An 18,527-nucleotide genomic window follows, 5' to 3' on the forward strand; every position below is an offset into this window, starting at 1 on the left:
TAGTAGTAGTAGTAGTAGTAGTAGTAGTAGTAGTAGTAGTAGTAGTAGTAGTAGTAGTAGTAGTAGTAGTGTGTGTGTGTGTGTGTGTGTGTGTGTGTGTGTGTGTGTGTGTGTGTGTGTGTGTGTGTGTGTGTGTGTGTGTGTGTGTGTGTGTGAGAGAGAGAGAGAGGAGCCCATAAGTGGGATCAGTTCCAAGTCCCCACAGAGTTTGGGATTTCAGGGGGTGGCGGCGGTTGGGTGGTTCAATAGCCAATTTAGTCATCTTTCCAAATATTCCTTTTGATCTTCTCTCCCCTTTTTCGGGGAGACCCACGTGACCAGTTTTGGCAGTGTGTGTGTGTGTGTGTGTGTGTGTGTGTGTGTGTGTGTGTGAAGTATTTCCGAGTTGCCTAATGTGGCCACCTTTCCTTGTCGTTTGTCTGCTCTGGCTCAATGCAGGTTGTGTTGGCCAATGAGTATGTGTATTCTCCGCTTGGTCCTTTGCAAATTTCTGATCATCGTGGAGTGCGAGTGACTATTTCGAATATTCCTAGGAGTACTGGAGAAGGCAGTGGAAGTGGACGGACTGCTATGCTGAGCACATGGGTTACGTTAGCTATTCTTGCCGCTGTCCTCTATCAACTCTGCTAGGTGGACAGTGCCAAGTCAGCTGACAGAGGTGCTGGCCTACTGTGAAGCTTATATTATTGTAATCCTCACTTGGGCGAGTGCACGCAAACCCATACATGGACCAGAGTTGTGTTTTCTGCTGGCACTATAGTGATGTGTGTGCCTGTGTCGTCATTTTATAACTTAGTGACGCACTTCTACTTGTATTACTTTGAAGTTTGATGTTTGTTGTGTTTTTAGACGTGCCGCTTGATTTCCGCGGCACTAGAATCCGTGTTGCACTTTTAGTGGCGCATTTCTATTCGTATCGCAGTTCCCCCTTTAGTAGCAGCTCTGCCTCCTTCCGTTGAGTGCCCCCCCCCCCTCTCCCTCTCTCTCTCTCTCTCTCTCTCTCTCTCTCTTTCCCCCCCCCCTCTCTCTCTCTCTCTCTCTCTCTCTCCCTCTCTCTCCCCCCCCCCTCTCTCTCTCTCTCTCTCTCTCTCTCTTTCCCCCCCCTCTCTCTCTCTCTCTCTCTCTCTCTCCCTCTCTCTCCCCCCCCCCCCTCTCTCTCTCTCTCTCTCTCTCTCTCTCTCTCTCTCTCTCTCTCTCTCTCTCTCTCTCTCTCTCTCTCTCTCTCTCTCTCTCTTTCTTCTTTTTTTTACGGCTCGACCCTCTGCTAGCTGTGATAGATTTGGACAACCTTTGAAACTTGACTGACGACTTCCTATCCGTTACTTGACCTTTTCTAGTTGCATCTGATTTTTTATCTTGGAGTTCCCACCGGCTACGTCAACAATATCGCCCATGTACTGTTATCTAGTTTCTATTATAGTTGTGTGTACAAGCTTAGTTTTACTCTTAGATATTATGTGCAGCACAGATTGATACGGCCCTGTCCGACTTATCTAGAAAAGCGATCCTGTTAGCTTTTCTATTATTGTGATTCTGATTGCTGCTGCATGAAAATTAATAACATCATGAAATGTGTCTTAAAAAAAACCTTTTTCAACCCTCACCGTATTTATAATCTCTGGCTTTTTCTCGGCACAGCAATGCGAAATATGATCGTCACTACAGCTTGCTGTTTGCAAGGGGTTTCGTTGCTGCTGTGGGATTGCACATGTTTGTGTGTGTGTGTGTGTGTGTGTGTGTGTGTGTGTGTGTGTGTGTGTGTGTGTGTGATGTGTGTGTGTGTGTGTGGTGTGTGTGTGTGTGTGTGTGTGTGTGTGTGTGTGTGTGTGTGTGGTGTGTGCAGGCGCGTAGCTCGCATGGGGAGGGTGTTCAAGTAGGTTCAGCATGCACACAATGTCCATGAATGACATGCACCAGGCCATGCTACACATATGCGGCCGTGATAATTATGAGCATCAAGTGCACTACAATAGACTTGCAGATTTGCGTGAAAAGCTTTCAGGACTCCCTCTGCTGCCGGGTGAAAACCTTCGCATAGGACATGTCATATTCATAAATAATTGTAGTTCCTAGCGCAGCAACAATGATGGAGGCGTGAAAAAGGACAGTCAGCAACTAACTAATACTTGCTAATGCTATACATGTGCTAACCGACAGCAAGATCAGCATAGCAGGAGCAAAAGCAAAAGACAAACACCAGACAATAATTGCCATTTTACCTACGTCATTGGCAAGATTGAGGTCGGGACTCGGGGGTAGGGCCCGGTGTAATAATAATATGCCCGAAACGTTGCCGAATATGCTTTTGGGAAATTCTCGTAAACCTTGCCGAAAATGCTCGGAAATGCTCACTTTTTTGTAATCCTCAGCACACGCCGTCAAAACCAGGGAGTCAGAAAATACTCAATGAATAAGCTGAGACTTGATCGAGTCTGCCATGGTAAACTACTCAACAAGAAGCTAACGTTATAACCCACGGAATGCGGAAGTGACGTTCTTGTTTGGGAAGTTTTTCTTCTCTCTTGTCGTCTTGATACACAACGGCCAAGTGCTCCGTTTCGGTACGCTTTCCAACGGCCAAAGAGAGTTGGAAAGCTTGTGTCTTTCTGTTTGTGGGTAACCTGAACATTTGCCTTGGGCTCATGCAAAATCGCACCGATTTTGGGATTTCCCCACAACTTTTTGCGTCCGCAAAAATGTTGTGCTGGACCGCATTCCTGTCACTTCGCAGTGGCTTTTCGTTGGTGCAGTTTGTATCCCACCCTCCCACCCCTGACTTCTGGGTGTGTGTTTATCGATATATCGTATTGGTTTTTCTTATTGGCCATGTGGCTGTTGCAGTTACGACTGCTTTTCTTTTTTAGTTTAAAAAAAAAACGTAGGGGTGGTGTGTGCGTCGTGGGCCATTGTATGGTTACATACAGCTTCAGATTGTATGGCTAGTGACAGGGGGGGTTGAGTCTGCAGGGGAAGAATACAGTGATTGAACTGAAGCTGGATGATGACCGTGTGGTGAGTGTGTGGGGGTTTCGAGATGCCGTCCTGGGGTAGGGATGTCGGTCCTTTGGCTTGGACGGGTGTTGTTACATTCATTGTAACATTTTGTCGTTTTCTGTGTGTTTTGCTGTGCGACTACAGTAGCAGCAGTGTCTTGTGCTAATTTTTCTTATGATATCAGGCCCTATGCGTACAATTATTCAAAAAAGAAAGAAAAAGAAAAAAATATATATATAATTATATCAGTGCAATTAGGAGTATAATCGATGCAGACATGGCCAGACAACAACGAGTTCATGGAATTTTTAAGGATTTTTATGTTATTCAAAATCGAAAATTCCATGAACTCGTTGTTGTCTGGCCATGTCTGCATCGATTATACTCCTAATTGCACTAATAAAATTGCTTTCTCCACGCCGACTCTTTAAATAATTATATCAGGAAGGAGATATAATAATATCAATAATAAAGCCATTGCCGAGCCACCGTGCTCACAGCAGGGACTTCTGTGTGTGTTATTGTTGTGAAGTGGACCACAAAGACCCCCAAAATGCTGCATCACGAGCCCAAAGGGCCATAGTACCCAAAGTGCTGCTGGGTTCGCGGATTGTACCGAAAATGCTCAAAAAAATGCCGGCATATTACACGGGGGCCTGTAGGGGGACATCCACACGTACAAGATCTACACAATCATATCCTCACCCTGGTCCCTGGCGTGATCTGGCGATCATGGTGATCTACCCATGTGACCTATATCTCACACTCACAAGTCTCAGCTTCAAAAAAAAGAAAGAAAAGGAAACAAGCTACCGTATCAATGAAAAATCTCCTACTTGTAGATCTACTCATGGATTATTATTATTATTATTATTATTATTATTATTATTATGAAATGACCCAAAGGCAATGTGCCTAGCTATCGAGGGCCTTCATTTGATTGAAAGGATGGTACTTGCGAGCTAGCTAGCTGAGCTCTGAGTCTGCTGGACGAAAATTTCTTGGATATTTCGTGCAAGTACCGGTATTAGTTGCTAGTGGTGTGCTCTGCGACCAAAGAAAAACAAACTGCCTGGGCGGGATAGGTTCAGCTAGCAGCAAGTTGCCGAGCTTTGGGCGTTTACCTCAGCAATAGTGCTGCCACCCACTCACCCTCCTGGCGTTCGGTCATGGCTTTGTGGTCGTTTGCATACCGGACGGCACTCCTGATAGCCCTTTACGGGTGTGTGGCTGCTTCAGCCGCGAGTGACTCACAGCTCATATTCGGTTTCGCGACCGACGGATCGTTCTCGGTGAGCAAGGAAGAGAGACGCGACGACTAGGCCGCTGATACAGCCTTGAAGAGAAATAAGGACAGAGAGCCGAGAGAGAGAGAGAGAGTCAGAGAGAGAGAGAGAGAGTGTGTGTGTATGTGTGTGTGTGTGTGTGTGTGTGTGTGTGTGTGTGTGTGTGTGTGTGTGTGTGTGTGTGTGTGTGTGTGTGTGTGTGTGTCCATTATCCCATTCAGTGCCGCACTTTAGTCGCCCAGAATGAGTATGTGTGTATTTCGTAACTCCACTTCTACACACGGGAGAGTTACATACGACACATGAGCCCCTCCCCCCCCCCCCCCCCAAACACACACACACTGGCATACTGGGCCTCTGCACAAATTTACTGTTTTATTTGAGCATGTTCAGGACTAGAAAAGAATAATGAATGTCGGAGAGCACTTCAAGTATGGCCAGAAGGCCCCCTGTTTATGTATCCGTACTTGTCACTGACCTCCGCCTCTTGTGTTGGACATGCAGATCAGCATTGGTGAAGCCAAGGACGTGTGGATCGAGAGTGGCCGGTCTGCTGTGAGGATTAACGGCACGCTGATGGTCCTCGGCAAGGATCTTGTCAGTAATGTAACGTTCGCGTCCAGCGGTCAGGATGTTCTGGGTGCCTATCAAATGGATACTATCAAGTGGAAGACCAAGGACACGCAGCAGGAGTTGTTCCGTACCAACTTCAAGGTACAGTCAACTTTGCGTATAACGACACTCGGCGGGGCATCAGAAAAGTGTCCTTATTCGCGAAGTGCCCTTATACCAAAAGTCCCATTATATGTATTACAGTTAGGGGTCGTCCATAATTATCGAACTTCACGAAACGAAATAAGTTCGTTATGGGGTGGGAGGGGTTGACCAATTTCGTTTCAGAAAAGTTCGATACATGTACATGTCTTTAGGAGCAGTGACACACTTGCGACTTTTGTTGTATACACATGTATATCTCAACATTTTTTTACGTTCTGAGGGGAGGGAGGGAGGGAGGGGTTGGGTCTAAACTAAAATAATTCGTTTGGTGAAAAATGTTCGATATTTACGGACGGCCCCTTAGATGGGACTTTACTTTGGGCATGGAACTTCTGTCGCAACGCTATGCTGCCAATGCCTGAACACAGTAACACTGTGTACTCCATGTGTTCCAGTTGAACTATGACTGTGTTCTTTTCATGTTTTTTTCCTCTCTATCATTCTGAGTAATGCTCACGTTGGTACCCGCTCCAGAACTGCTATCGTTTCTTTCCCTCTCTCCTTTGCTCCGCACTTTCTCGTGTGCCTCCGTTCGCATTTTTTTCGGGGGAGGGGAGATGTACAGTCACCTACCTGTGCCTATATATTTGGCATAGTGCATCCATATGTAATTTGACCCCGCTTCCTATTTCACACCTTCGCGTACGCACATGCACCTCGTATGCACCAGCGGTAACTGTTGCGTGCCTGTGCTGTTTACATGCCTACTCTGTACCCCGTGTTCTCCACTTCTCCTTCTGTCTTCATCAAGTATAGTTTGTAATTCCTACCGGAGTGTGATGGTTGTGTTGGACTGAGAGAGTGTGCATGGGCATTTATCCTTAGTGCTGTTGCAGTAACGCAACACTAAACACAGTGCAGGCATAGGAAAACTCACTGCCTGTCTGTGCTACCAGTGTATTGTGCTCATCCTATCCTCTCCTTTTATAAATCTAAACACCGTCCTGACAGTGATAGTAGTAATGGTTTCATTCGCAAAGCCTCTTTGTTCATTAGATCGTATGGCACTGGCCATCAGGACTGTACTGTGATTGATGCATTGTGAACTTTGTTATTGTTACTTCGAAGTAATTCTCATTATCTGTGACTATTTCCCTGCCATACTGCTTTGCAGACGTACAGAGATCTGCCGGCGGTGGTATTTGAACAGCATTTCCCCGTCAGCGTGGACAATCCTGGTGGTAGCAGTGCCGAGCTTGCTAGCTTCTTTCCAACGTTCTCAGCTACGGACAAGGCCATCACAGATCTGAATTACATCACATACACAGGTAAATGTTAGAGCAATCAGGGCCACTGTGGATACCAGGCCATTTTGCCCAGTCTTGCTAATCCCCTATGTCTACAGATATACACAACGTGGCCGGTGTTTTGTGAACGTGCTTCACCCACGGAGAGGAGCATGCGACACAAGTTGCCCACGAGTAAAAGCAGAGCAAAGTCGTTGTGAACTTGTGTACACACCGTGAATATACTGACCTGTTTGCTGAGGTTACTGTCTGTACACGTTGTAGTATTCCTCTCTTGTGGAAGACTGTGTGCGTGCAACTGCGGGTGTGTACTGTTAGGCAAGTTGCATGGGTGCTTGTGCACATGGTGAATCATCGCGGCGGAGGCATGTCAACACGGACACTATTAAAAACGTCTTTCTTGCTCCTTTCTTGCAACACTGCCACGGCTGATTTGCTCAGACTGGATCAGTGTGACGTGGATGGGTGGCTTGCATACCGGTTATTATTCAGAAGACATGTTGTTGTGGTGTGGAGTACAGTTTAATACAATGGATGATAAAAACATTATATTCAGCATTCCATCCTGTGGTGGTGGGATGGGAGGTTGAGGTTCTATGATACTTGCTTCTAGTCTCTCAAGCTGCACATCCCTAGTTTGATGGCAGTGCACTTTCTTTCTCTGTGTTTTGCTTCAAGATACGTTCCCGTCCATGCACAACGGGCACTTCAACAATCACAGCCAATTCCCGGGAGGAACAAATGGCGGGTAAGGAAGAGTTGGGTGGGAAGTGGAATTGCGCCGTGCATGTAGTGGCACAGATCGCCGCACTCTGCTAATTGGGGCAACTGGTCTTATATCTCATCGTTGTGAAGAGAAGTCACCTGCCTGGGAAAACGAATCCACCGTGCCGTTATGAATAGTAGCCCCTAAACAGCTGAAGAAATACATCGCATAATTCTGATCATGACGGACCTGAACACGAATGCACCCATCTATCTGTCTCCTATCATCTAATGTGCAATCATTGATTTACATGTACACTGCTTGTTCTTTCACTGTATCTTTTGTACCGTGAGCATCTCTCTGTTTCCGAACTCATTTTGCACATTTCTCTTTTTCCCAACTCCAATGTTCATTGTATATACACAAATAGGAGATGCCCCCGATAGGCGTCAGCCTTTGGGTAATCCTGAAATAAAGATTATTATATTAAATTATTAATGGCGATGCAGCCATTTCGAAGTGACGACGCTATGAGCTTGTGTAACAGTCTGGGCTCATATAGAGGACGTTGCAGTTAGAGCAGTGAGTTTCTCCTGTGCGACTATGGCTACAGATTTGACCATTGGCTTCCCTCCTCCTCCTCCTCCTCTTCTTCCTCCTCCTCTTCCTCTTCCTCCTCCTCCTCCTCCTCCTCTCCCTCCTCTTCTTCCTCCTCCTTCTCCTCCTCCTCTTCCTCCTCCTTCTCCCCAAGTATACACAATGTTCTCAATGTTGGACTGAAAACACAATGTCATACTTATCTTCATGGTAGGAGATTACAATAGGTCATGCCCCAAAGTCAAGAATACTGCTATATTCTGTCCAGTATCTGTCCAGTATGGACACAGTTCTCGTTGTATCGAATGCAAATTATTGTATTCTATTCCGATCTTCTGCAGTGTGCCCCTAACCATCTATGACAAGTCACTACGCACCCTGGTCATATCTCCACTGGACAACTTCATGGTGGGGATACAGGACATTGCCAAGTGAGTTGGCTTATCACGAGTGAGGGGTTCTCAGTGCCTGGTGATAGTATAGTATTTGTTCATATTTCTCTAGGGCAGGATACGTAGGTTCATTACAATGCATGCATAGTTACCAGGGGCGTCGGAAGGTAATTTAGTGTGGTACGGTCAGCCATCTGAAATACAATTTACTCGTGGGGAGGGGTGGCTGAGCTGAAAAATTTGGAAAATTTAGAGCCCAAATCAGTGCATTTTATTGATTCACAGGGTACTTGGGGCAAATAGTGGTACGGTCAATACCGTAGTGACCGTACCGTGTGCGACGCCCCTGGTTACAGTGCTGAGCCATATGAAAGACAGAAGAAACGAAACTTAAACTGGGAAAAGATCTGTTCAGAACAGTTTTTTGCCTTACTTTATTGTGCAGCGTGGGTGAGCAGATCAGATCCACCATAAAGTGGTTAAACACTGAAACTTTGCCCAGAATCGATCAGTCCATGCCAGACAGATATTAGTAACATATTAATAGTTTTTAATGTCGACCCTGATGCCTTGCATGCAGGGAAGTTGGCGGCGGCATTACATGCGGAATCAACGGCCAAGTTTTGAACATCCCAGAGGGCTTCAATCACTCCACAATCATGTGGGCTGGTCAGGTATGTTTTAAAACAATTACTTTGAATTGCTCAGGAGTCGTGACCTTGGATGACCTCTCTTTGGAACGCTTGTCACGGCACACTGTACATTAGTAGGGAGTCTGTATTGGTGAGTGGGTTAGAATCATGGCTAGCACAGTGAACAGGCATGGTGGCGAGCACCAGATGATCAGTTTGTAGGCGTCTGATGCCAGACTAAAGGAATTTACTACTATAGCATATACATGTAGGTACTAAATCACACCGCTAATCAGTATACACATGAATACACAGAGGCAATAGGCTTAGAGGTTCTGCGAAATACCTGATTCAGGCAGAGCGGCGTACACAAAGGCACACAATCGTTGTCTGATGATCGGTTCAGCCACGAAACTCTGAGTCACAACGGAATTTGCCAAGGTTTTCATTGTGTGCCTTTGTATACACATAAATAGTACGCCGTATGTATTCATGGTCAGCTGTGCACATACCGGTACTCGCACTGCCTCTGTCTTCTTCTTCTTCTCCATGTGAATGGGCAACTAACTAACAATCCATAACTTGAGAGTGTGAATGTTGCAATGGTGGCAGCGGTGGGATTCGAACCCACGCCTCCGCAGCTACTATACACTGATGCCGAGCGGTCTACTCGGTGTGGCATGTTGTACAAGCAGAGCATCAGCATACTGTGGCTGTCGTTTGCAACGCCATCTCATTAACTGTCCGTTCATGTCTGTACTTCATCCGCTCTTCCTCTCCCTCTATTATGCTTCACCGACTTGGGTTGGCGTGATTCGCAAAAGAAAGTCGAGCGAGTGCCAAGCAAGTCTGCTTTGTTCTCTTGTGTTGCAATACAGGGCTTGAAGGACACGATGTATGATTGGGGTGGCGCACTACTCAAGTACCATGGAAAGGTATCAGTGAACAAGATGCTGTGTTTTGGAATGATACAAGTCTAGCGTATGGCACATGTAACGGAATCACAGCCATTCCGTTCCCCGAGACGCAGGATACAAATGACAAGACTAGTTTAATTAAAGAAAGTGTCTACTCCGAACGCCGGAGCTCGCGCTTCCTGCCGAATGACTTGACACTTGACTGACTCACGACTGCGTCTGGAGCGCACGAGAAACCCGTCGAACATTCCACTCGGCAAACCGGCAAGAAAGCACCACTCCCTGCTCGATACACAGCGTTTCAGGGAATTCACCCCTCATCAGTTGAGCTTGAGTAGGCTAATGAAATTTCTGCTACGAGAGCACTGCATCATGTAGTGCTCTCCGAGCCAAAACATCACTGGGGATACCAACTTACAGTGACGCTCCGCTTCCAGCGCAACACACATCTCTAATCTTTATTCTCACGATCGCTTACAGTACTGGTTGACGACGACGACAAACAAACTGATCCTCTGCGTCCCGGGTTTCGGTGCCACGTGGGTGGGAGAACCAATCATCCAAACTAACTCCTTCCCCTCTAGGCCACAGCACAGTCAGGCTCCCAGGCCATCAGGACAGGCGTCAGCACGATATCATCTCCAAATGTGGTGGCCTGACCCTTGGGTGCGACAGTGACCACAGTCTGTGGTGTGACTCTTGGCCCCAGTAACAACGTGTGTGCAAGTGCCGATCAATCTCTGCGGCATGTGAGTGTTAAGACTGACAGAGATGATAATCATCGTGCTGATACCTGTCCTGATGGCCTGGGAGCGTGACTGTGCTGTGGCCTTGAGTGGAAAGAGTATGTTTGTATGATTGATTCTCCCAACACCCACCGGGTTTTGGCACCAAGTTGTACGTTGCACATTCTATTTGGCGGAAGAGGGACCGCATACTGGATGATTTGCACTTGAGTGCTTGGTGATGTGGCTGAGATTTAGGAAGGCCTTCAAATTCCGGCGTGGCATCCATCGACAGCTTGGTAGGTTCCTCACACGCTACTTGGCTCAGCTGCACCGCTGTTGGCTGCGTGCTGCTGTTACCTGCATTGTGGCTGCTCATAATGTGGGTCCTCATTGCTCCACGCACAATGCTCAACCATATCTTGCCTTGTTTCAAGGTTCGAATTGAAGTACGGAAGCTCCATGTACTTTTCAGGTAAAGCATTCCAGGACCAGTCTGAATGCGTTGACATCACTGCAAAGAAGTGTTTGCACGACAATGTAGTGCGCCACCAGTCTAGGCATGTACACTGTGGCATCTTGAAGTCCACGGCGTGGGTTTCATTTTTTTGACAGCACATGGAAGCAACCACCACCCTTGGCTTCAACGTCACCGGGGCTGAATTGCTTGGCACGGGTCTGGCGGGCCACGCAGTGCAAGATAACGTCTTTGGAGCGGTCGTGCAGGAAAGCTGGCACAGAGTCCGTATACGTCCTGTATGAAGAGGTTTGCTTGACATTGAGGAATGAGAACTCTCTCAGCTGAGTCGGCAGGAATATCTCGATAATGGTAGTGAATAGAGTTGCCAGCGTTGTTCTGTTGCGTGGCAGGAAAGTATATTTTTAAAAGGACTTTATTTTGAGCTTCAACGCCATTGTTGGTATATACATTCACACCATAGCCTACACCTTTCCAAGCCCTGGCCCAGCACTCTGGCATTTCCAGCCACCTTGTTTGCAGCCAGGATTGAACAGCCTTGTGGTCCTGCCACACTTGTGACGCCTGCAACTTGAGGTCAAGCTGGCGATACCCACGGTCAATTGGGCCTTCATGTGCTGGTGGCTCGTAGGCCAAGTCTCTAAGCATGTCCGAGAGGCTGCTCGCTTCATCTTGCGACGAGCCTTGTTTGCTGTCTTTCACCCACCTGAGCCAGCACTGTTCTCTATGGAAGTCACGGAGCATCACTCGAACACCGGGAAACGCACGACGAATAGGTAACATTTCAGCCTACGAATAGTCGGTCGTGAAGAATTCAGGAGACCAATTTGGATCCTTTCCACGAATAATCTCTAGAGCCTCCGCAATGTCACCTTCGCACTCACTCTAAATGACAAACTCAGCAACTACCATATACTTGGTTGCCGTTGGCACAACCAGAAAGAACAAAGCCACAGTGTACTTTGTCGTTCTGTAGGTTGCATCAATTAACACAAGCTGGCCGTACTTAGAGAGCAGCCGCTTTTGCCATTGTTCCTGGTGGATAAACAGGAGGCGTGTGCTGAGTTGGTTTTCCAGAGTGCGTAGGGATTCATCGTAGTCCCCACCTCCACTCCCTAGGAAGACATTCGGGATCTGCTGCCGTTCTTTGTCTTCTTCTCGAAGTCCGTCGGATCCTTCTTTGGCTTCAACGTATGGCGAAATGTGACATCAGGGTGTCTCACATGTTCTCACCAACTTTCCACCTTGTACTCTTTCAAAAAACAGACTACTCTCAAAGAGACGAACAAGAAGACTGACGAAAGGACTCTCGACTACAACGTCGCGCATGCTCATATCACACATGCACGCGACTAGACGAAGACAGTCTGGAGAGTGTCATACTACATCATTAGGCCATGGTAAAAAATGAAGTTGATTCTCAGGTCATGAGCCGGTGAAAATCGGTGCGAGTGAGCGATTTTTTTATTTTATTTCCCAAATTTCCTGGGGGGGGGGGGGGGTACTTTGACCCGTTTGGAAAAAGAACACCGCGTCACCTGTGACCCGGAAGGGAATCAATATACATCAGGGAGCCCTAAAATATTTTTAATTCCCTGATCATAGGCTGATGTACATGCAGTAGCCGCACTTGAACAGAGCCGGCTCTGACCTGGCTCTGACCCGGCTCTGACCTGGCTCTGACCTGGCTCTGACCTGGCTCTGACCCGGCTCTGACCTGGCTCTGACCTGGCTCTGACCTGGCTCTGACCCGGCTCTGACCTGGCTCTGACCTGGCTCTGACCTGGCTCTGACCTGGCTCTGACCCGGCTCTGACCTGGCTCTGACCCGGCTCTGACCTGGCTCTGACCTGGCTCTGACCTGGCTCTAACCTGGCTCTGACCCGGCTCTGACCTGGCTCTGACCTGGCTCTGACCCGCCTATGACCTGGCTCTGACCCGGCTCTGACCTGGCTCTGACCCGGCTCTGACCCGCCTCTGACCCGGCTCTGACCTGGCTCTGACCCGGCTCTGACCTGGCTCTGACCCGGCTCTGACCTGGCTCTGACCCGGCTCTGACCTGGCTCTGACCCGGCTCTGACCCGGCTCTGACCCGGCTCTGACCTGGCTCTGACCCGGCTCTGACCTGGCTCTGACCTGGCTCTGACCTGGCTCTGACCCGCCTCTGACCTGGCTCTGACCCGGCTCTGACCTGGCTCTGACCTGGCTCTGACCTGGCTCTAACCTGGCTCTGACCCGGCTCTGACCTGGCTCTGACCCGCCTCTGACCTGGCTCTGACCCGGCTCTGACCTGGCTCTGACCCGGCTCTGACCCGCCTCTGACCCGGCTCTGACCTGGCTCTGACCCGGCTCTGACCTGGCTCTGACCCGGCTCTGACCTGGCTCTGACCTGGCTCTGACCTGGCTCTGACCCGGCTCTGACCCGGCTCTGACCCGGCTCTGACCTGGCTCTGACCTGGCTCTGACCTGGCTCTGACCTGGCTCTGACCCGGCTCTGACCTGGCTCTGACCCGGCTCTGACCCGGCTCTGACCTGGCTCTGACCTGGCTCTGACCTGGCTCTGACCTGGCTCTGACCCGGCTCTGATCTGGCTCTGACCCGGCTCTGACCCGGCTCTGACCTGGCTCTGACCTGGCTCTGACCTGGCTCTGACCCGGCTCTGACCTGGCTCTGACCTGGCTCTGACCTGGCTCTGACCCGGCTCTGACCTGGCTCTGACCTGGCTCTGACCTGGCTCTGACCCGGCTCTGACCTGGCTCTGACCCGGCTCTGACCCGGCTCTGACCTGGCTCTGACCTGGCTCTGACCTGGCTCTGACCCGGCTCTGACCCGGCTCTGACCCGGTTGCAATGGTTGTGCCAGGTACACGTGTACCCGGTTGGTTTGAAATCCTAGAGCAGACACTGGCCGCCGCCAACACCCCCGTCCTTCTAGACAGGCGGTCTTTCAATTCAGGTCTGGAGGTATGCCGACACATGGTCTGGGTCCTGGACGGTCTGGTCGCATAAGACAGGTGGCCCCATAGGACAGATGGTCTCATAACTCAGGTGGTCTCATAACTCAGGCGGTCTCATAACTCAGGTGGTCTCATACTGCATGTGATCTCTTATCACAGTGGTTTCTAAACACAGGTTTTCCTGTAACCACTTTGAAAGGCATGGACATCGACTGCCATGAAAACCAGCTGTGACGGTCCGTTCTGCAGTGTCTGATGATCTACTTCTGAAGTACATTGTACACTGCATCTGGATCTGCACTGGAAGCTAGTTCTCATGGTGTGACAGTTTAAGTTACCACCAGGGAGTACCGTAAAGTACCGTTGATCCGCCCCGAATGCTATGTCGCTTCCCAGCTGGTTTTGGGCAGGGGGCGGTAATTTAGTCAAGTTGGTCAAGTGCAGTGCAATGTACAACAAAGCAGAAGATCAGACCTGGCATGCTGGATTGTGCACATTTTCATCCTGTGCTGGCACGTATTGCGTACAGCAGTGCATGCGTCGGTTCAACACCGTATTTCACTGTCTATGCCGAAGTCGCTTCACAGGTTAAACAGGGAGTGGAAATTAGAGAGGGTCGGTTAAACGGTACTTTAAACAATTGGAGGCGTATCCAATTTCGAAAAAAGGTATCCGCACCGACGCAATTCAGACAGTCAAGTAAAGCCAACCGAAAGTTTTCGTTCCCTTCTCATCATGGGTAAGTAAAGGGAATAATGGAAAAATGTCAAAATACAGCAACTTACCCATGATGAGAAGGGAACGAAAACATTCGGTTACTAAATTGGCTTTACTGGACTGTGTGGATTGCGTCGGTGCTGACACTTTTTTTTTCGAAACCGGTATTTTTCTTCTCCCTTGTTGCATTCCTGCCTGTCTAGATTACTGAGTATTGGATGTTATCCGGGTTACTTAGTGTTGTTGATGTGTTGTCTGTATACCCTGTGCACAGAGCCGCACACCATTGGACAGTGATTTCAGTGTGAAGTACCTGGGCTGGTGGACAGACAATGGCGGCTATTACCACTACAACCCGGAGACGAACAAGACCTACCAGCAAACCATGCTGGATGCCAAGGTATTATTGCGTCACAGTGAAAATGACTGCTTGGAGTACACACGTCTGGGTGCATGCCTGGCTATAGACCATATCTGGGTGCATGCCTGGCCATAGACCTGAGCGCATGCCTGGCCATAGACCTGAGTGCATGCCTGGCTATAGACTATATCTGGGTGCATGCCTTGCTATAGACCTGAGTGCATGCCTGGCCATAGACCTGAGTGCATGCCTGGCTATAGACCTGAGTGCATGCCTGGCCATAGACCTGAGTGCATGCCTGGCCATAGACCTGAGTGCATGCCTGGCCATAGACCTGAGTGCATGCTTGGCTATAGACCTGAGCACAGGCTTAGTGTGGATAGTGACAGTTAGTACAAATTAGTGCTGAAACGATTATATCGATTACTCGTTACTTACTCGATAAGAAATATATCGAACGGTTATTTCGATTTTATCGGCTAAACGAGTAGAATGGTACTTACGCTCGGTGCGGGATTCCCCCCCCCCCCTTTTGGGGATCACACAAAGCGTGCATGCATCGAAAGTGTTGCGAGTCCGACACGAATATGTACATGACTGTACACTTGCAACATCGATGTACGTGTAAAGTACAAGCGCGATCTGAGAAACATCGACGCGATCACCGTTGCCGTCTTTTGAGCTGACTACGCTTCTTACATGCAGCATGCAGGACGGGATGGCTCGGTATGTGTCTACACTAGCTGCAGGGGCTGGAGTTCCCTCCACGCGCGAGTAGTCTTGAGCTAAAGACAGTGAAGTGGTCTTCAGTTTCATGTTTTCCGTTCTGTCAACGGTTCCCGAACCAGTTTGCTCGACGACGAGCTAGGCCTGGCGTCTGGGCCTATTTTGAGCATAGACAGGAAAAGCAACTAGTTGCTTGTTGGTGCGCCTCAAGTCAGCTCATCCGTCGAAATCCGCCGATCTGCACCCCTGGCCGGCTTCTCTGACTTCATGGTCGGAGTCAGCGAAATCACAGGCAAAAGGCACCATCAGCTCTTGGGTTGCAACCAGTGAGTTGCCTCTGTCTTGTCTGTATTCGTCTGGTCAGTCCGAACAGCTGACGGACTTGTTGCGGGATCATCGGATCTATGCGCCCGCTTTCCGTCGTTGGCGATGTTGGACTCGTAATTTTTTTGAAATTCACAGAATGTACATGTACTGATGTAGTTACAGGGTACCTCACTTCAAACTCTCCAACTACGGTCTCTTCGCTGCATAGGTACTAGGTTCACTTCACTTCCAAAATAAATAAATATTAGATATAAATGGAATGCACCAAATTTTCGGGCATGGCCCATCTTCAGGGTGAAAAACCATTCAACGGTTCCCTTTTTGAATGGTTTTCACCCTGAAGATGGGCCATGCCCGAAAATTTGGTGCATTCCATTTATATCTAGTATTATTATTTTTGGAAGTGAAGTGAACTTATGCAGCGAAGAGACCGTAGTTGGAGAGTTTGAAGTGAGGTACCCTGTAATGTGTGAGTGGCTACAATGGAGTCTGCGAGTGCTTAGAAAAGTTTATACTGATGTAGTTACTATAATAATCGTTTAGCCGATAAGCCGATCGTTATGGTATCAGCTAAGCCACTAAGGAAAAAAACGTAATCGTTTCAGCACTAGTACAAATCCAGACAATCATGATGCAGGCATAATCCTCATTGCATAATAGAGAACAACTCCCAATCACATTCCTATACTTATGATGGGCGCAGGTTAATACACTACATGTACTTTGCTCTCAGGAACCAACCCATAACAAATCTCTCAGCTGTATGCTGGTATCCGATTTAATTTAAAATTCACAGTGGAAAGAGAGGAAGGCGTAATTAAAGATTTTCCCTTGTTTCCATTATCACCACGCATGCAGTACGGAATTTTGACATATGCACATGTATGCGTGTGTCTGTCTTTTGTTGTTGTCAGGCCAAACTGGAGGAGCTGAACATTCCAGCTCGATATTTCCAACTGGATAGCTGGTAAGTAATGCCAAGTATAGGAAATTGATTTTCCTTTTGAAAAGGCTTGTTTGCCAGTCCCTTATGGCAAATGGATGTCTGTGTCATCTGTATCCGTATGTGCCTGTGTGCACATGTGTGTGTGTGTGTGTGTGCGTGTGTGCGTGCGTGCGTGCGTGCGTGCGTGGGTGCGTGTGTGTGTGCATCCAAGCCAACGTTATTCATTTTCCCCTGATGAAGACCTAGAGGGGAGAAGGGTTTGGAGAGTTACCGGCTTCATATCGGGATCTGGCAGCACCTACTGAAGTATGACCAACTGGTGGCCAAGTGTACTGATAGGTCAGGACTTCTAAAAAATACTCTGCTTTTCTTGCGCTATGGTGTTGTGTACTTTGCAGGTGGTATTTTCAAGAGGCTTCCCATGGAGCCTTGACCCTGTGGGAACCTCGTCCTGATGTATTCCCAAGTGGCATGTCCGACTGGCTGGGCTTGCCTTTATCTCTGCATAACCGATGGTGAGTAAGGAGTGTAGTGGGACAGGTTGGTGTGTGTGTGGGGGGGGGGGGGGGGGGCAGGGAAGGGAGTGGGGCAGGGCTGAGGAGAATTGCAACTTTGCCATAGTTCCATGGTTATCATGCTGTATTATTGCTTGTCTGGACTTCTAATCACCGATGTATAAAGCAACCACAGCCGCAACCAACTTTGTTTATCCTGCAGGCAATGCTATCCACCTGCTGCAAACCATCTGGTAATTTCTTCAAGGGTCCGGCCATTGCAATGTTAGGATATTAATTTTTACCGCCATTTGCCTAGTGAATCTGGCCTATATTCTCTGCATTTTGCTAAAGGTTTGCTGCAAAGAACAACTACAGCGCTGATTGGTTTCTGGTGAAGGAAGGGCAGGACTGCGCGCTGCCGTCCAGCAAAGAGTTGTTTGACACCATTATGTCGAAGGTAAGTAGTGGGTGGGTCATCTAGTGTGAGGTGTTGGCCTGTGGGATTCAGTGTACGAGTATAGTGACATAGCAGCAGGTGCAGAGACTTGGGTGCAGTTGAAGTGTGTGTGTGTGTGGGGGGGGGGGGGGAGTAAAAAACATCAGCTGCAGGGGCATAGTCTGGGGTGCACCTGAAGTGTGTGTATGTGTGTGTGTGTGTGTGTGTGTGTGTGTGTGTTGGGGGGGGGGGGGGGGGGGCAGGAACATAACATCAGCATCATCAGTTAGTCCAGGGTGCATTTGAAGTGTTGCCAAGCTAGCTAGGCTCAACATGACTAGTAGCAGTCCATGGTAGTACAAGAAAGGGACTGTTGCACAATAACATTGGTTGAGCCGGTTACCTGCTTCCCGGGTGTGGCATGAACCAGTTGACCCCATCATGCTCCTGCAGCCACAGTCGGGCTCGTAGCACAGTCCTGCTGTACGTTGTTTGCTTCTTTCAGGAATTCTGCATGCCCAATTCGGTCACTACGGCAGGGTGCATCTCCAGCTCCATGCATCGTATCTGTTTGTTTTAGCTACACATTCCTCTAGCACTGCACAGTTATCCAGACAGCACAGTGGTCCTCACAGGACAAGTAGAACAGTGTAGGAGGGAGAGACTCTGGAGAGGAATGCCCGAGGATAGCTTATTAGCGTTGTACTCCCATGTACAAGTAGTCAATTGCACACTGTATTAAAATATTCCACAAACATTGGGATTGGTAAGAAAACAGGTACCATTGGCGCCGGCCCTGATCCCATGTAAG

General features: G+C 48.6%; 2 protein-coding genes across 2 annotated transcripts in view; both read left to right on the forward strand.

Moving 5' to 3' along the window:
* The window catches only part of LOC135817772 (uncharacterized), a 6,214-nt gene extending 4,573 nt beyond the window's left edge, over positions 1-1,641 (forward strand). The window contains exon 4 of the mRNA XM_065331013.1: positions 439-1,641. Within this exon, the coding sequence (XP_065187085.1) occupies positions 439-630 (192 nt within the window). The 3' untranslated portion in view covers positions 631-1,641. The remainder of the gene's footprint in view (positions 1-438) is intronic.
* A 2,293-nt stretch (positions 1,642-3,934) lies between these two features.
* Positions 3,935-18,527, forward strand: part of LOC135817773 (uncharacterized) — a 32,432-nt gene continuing 17,839 nt past the window's right edge. Inside the window, exons 1-11 of the mRNA XM_065331014.1 lie at positions 3,935-4,286; positions 4,785-4,994; positions 6,172-6,325; positions 6,983-7,052; positions 7,949-8,038; positions 8,580-8,673; positions 9,510-9,566; positions 14,698-14,823; positions 16,752-16,804; positions 17,182-17,298; positions 17,632-17,737. Of these exons, the coding sequence (XP_065187086.1) occupies positions 4,164-4,286; positions 4,785-4,994; positions 6,172-6,325; positions 6,983-7,052; positions 7,949-8,038; positions 8,580-8,673; positions 9,510-9,566; positions 14,698-14,823; positions 16,752-16,804; positions 17,182-17,298; positions 17,632-17,737 (1,200 nt within the window). The 5' untranslated portion in view covers positions 3,935-4,163. The remainder of the gene's footprint in view (positions 4,287-4,784; positions 4,995-6,171; positions 6,326-6,982; positions 7,053-7,948; positions 8,039-8,579; positions 8,674-9,509; positions 9,567-14,697; positions 14,824-16,751; positions 16,805-17,181; positions 17,299-17,631; positions 17,738-18,527) is intronic.

This window comes from Sycon ciliatum, chromosome 5 (assembly GCF_964019385.1).
Source record: "Sycon ciliatum chromosome 5, ocSycCili1.1, whole genome shotgun sequence".
Taxonomy (NCBI): domain Eukaryota; kingdom Metazoa; phylum Porifera; class Calcarea; order Leucosolenida; family Sycettidae; genus Sycon; species Sycon ciliatum.